The sequence below is a fragment of the Chaetura pelagica genome, unplaced genomic scaffold (assembly GCF_000747805.2).
Source record: "Chaetura pelagica isolate M959 unplaced genomic scaffold, ChaPel_1.0 C11558744, whole genome shotgun sequence".
Taxonomy (NCBI): Eukaryota; Metazoa; Chordata; class Aves; order Apodiformes; family Apodidae; genus Chaetura; species Chaetura pelagica.
This window is the reverse complement of record NW_009969754.1, coordinates 1-2,317: the sequence shown is the minus strand read 5'-3', so window position 1 is coordinate 2,317 and position 2,317 is coordinate 1. Positions and strand designations below refer to the sequence as shown.

General features: G+C 42.2%; 1 protein-coding gene across 1 annotated transcript; it reads left to right on the top strand.

The window, feature by feature from the left end:
- Nucleotides 1-685: 685 nt before the first annotated feature.
- On the top strand, nucleotides 686-1,497 carry LOC104396098 (L-lactate dehydrogenase A chain-like; the record flags this gene model as incomplete). Its single annotated transcript, XM_010005884.1, has 2 exons — nucleotides 686-863; nucleotides 1,324-1,497. Coding segments are annotated over 2 exons (352 nt in total), but the record flags the coding sequence as incomplete, so codon positions are not given.
- Nucleotides 1,498-2,317: the final 820 nt, after the last annotated feature.

Sequence of the window (2,317 nt, the reverse complement as noted above, 5' to 3'; positions counted from 1 at the left end):
CCAAATGGAGATAGCCACTTCAGATCTCAAACTGGTCTTCCAAGACAAGACTTAGCCTGTCATTCTGATGGTTAGGATGAAAGCTCACTTCATTTCTGCTCAGCTGACATTCAGTTTCAGATACCTTGATAAGACTGGACCGGTAGCAATCCTGTGTGCTGGAGTTTCTCACTCAGTATTAAACCACTAATTTCTTAAGTTCTCCTGCACCCCTGAAAATTTTATTTTGCAGCCAGTTAGCCCCTGAAAGTGTTGCTGCTTACTACTTGGCCATAAATGTCTGACAGCCTTAAGTTTAGTGGCAACCTGACTAGGGCAAATGCTAGCCATCTTATCCTTCCAGTGTCCACAGGAAGCAGGTTACAAGGGCAGACCCTTCTTCCTTTTCTGCACAGCACTTGCACTGGATGCCATCCCAACAGTTACCCCATACCCATCTATGCCTGAAAACTATGTAATACCATTGCCCAATTCTACATGTTAAGATCTTGCCCTCAAGGGTGCCACTTGTGGCAATGAACCATGCTCTTAAACAACTTCCTATACAAGTCTAGGGTAACAGTTACCAGCAGAATTTCAGCACCCTCAAACTTGAGAATTTCAGATATCAATAGTAAAAGGAACTGGGAACTCCTGATCTGAACCATGTGTAAAAAGAGGTCATGTTTGACACTGCCTTTTGTCTGCAGATTACAGTGTGACTGCACACTCCAAGCTGGTCATTGTCACTGCTGGTGCCCGTCAGCAAGAAGGAGAGAGCCGCCTTAACTTGGTCCAGCGCAACGTGAATATCTTCAAATTCATCATTCCCAATGTTGTTAAATACAGTCCTGACTGCAAGCTGCTTATTGTCTCAAACCCAGGTTGGTCTTGTGTTGCCTTAAGGAGAAGATTTGGCTTAGATTAGAAGTGCTTTCTTCATTAAGGTGGCATTAGTGTACTAATATGACCAAGCATAGGCTTTTAGAAAATACTTACGCCACATAACAACATAGAAAGAGCTGTCATCTTCCCTCTCCACACTCAACAAGCTGGTCCTCTGAGAATTAAACCAAGTTGTCTCCAACTTGGGTCTTGAGTTGCCTTTTAAGTGACCTTTAACATAGGACACAGTAAGGGGCACTGCTAATGATGTGTAGCATAAACAGCCTCTCAGTTCTAGCTTTAAAACAGTCATTATGTTGGCCCTCTGCAGGACCTGATGATGGGCACCATTTCATGCTTTATTCCATATTGCTAGTGTGCAGATAAAGTCTTCACAGATGAATGGAAGATAGCATCTTAGTTACCAAGCACCACTTACCCTCCCTGTTCTGCTTACAGTGGATATTTTGACCTACGTGGCCTGGAAGATCAGTGGCTTTCCTAAACACCGTGTTATTGGTAGTGGCTGCAATCTGGACTCTGCCCGTTTCCGCCACCTGATGGGAGAAAGACTGGGTGTCCATCCTCTGAGCTGCCACGGATGGATTGTTGGAGAGCATGGAGATTCCAGTGGTAAGGGTGAAATCTGGCTGGCTTGTTGCACAGGTCTTCTAATAGTTTGTTTTCAAGAAACATATCCAAAAGCTACAGCTAAGTGTTGCTTAAAAACCTTTGCTCTGCAGCACCTCAAGAATTCAAGTTCTGTTTTAAGTCTTCTGCTGCATAGAGTAACCCTAGATGATCTATATTTGACCTGAGTTGCTCTGCTTGGGAAAGGTCATTACTGTAACCTGAGAATTTTCTAGGCTGTTGTTCCTGTAACTCCAAAAAAACTGAAGAAGCAAGGGGTAAAGGTCTCTGCAAGGGACTCCCAAAGATCTGCACTCAGCCTACTGGAAGTGTCTCAGTTGTCTTTACTGGCATCTCTCGATTACTTCAAGAACTATATATAGGAACTGAAGTGCAGAGGCAAGTCTTGGAGGATGGGAGAAAGAGCAGCTTTATCCTTACTTTACCTGCACTTTCTCTAGCAGTACCAGAGCAATACTGCCCGTTTCCTGACACTCAGGAGGACTAATTCGGAATAAATTAGTATTTTGAGAAACCTATCCAAAATAGAGTAACCATCACTTTTAATTCATATTGCCTAGGTGATTTGCTTTAATAAAGGTGTATTCACACATTGTGACTTCATGTGTAAAGAAAGATCTTTATCTGTTCTTATGTTCTCAGCCTCCAAGTTAGATTTGCCTCACAGACATTACTATATTTAAAATCTTATCTAAATCATATTGACGTGTAGTGTGGGTTAATTCAACTAGATCTTATGTTAACTGTTAATTTGAGGAGGACAAAACTTTTCTTTTGAGATAATTAATCTATGTGCATCTCT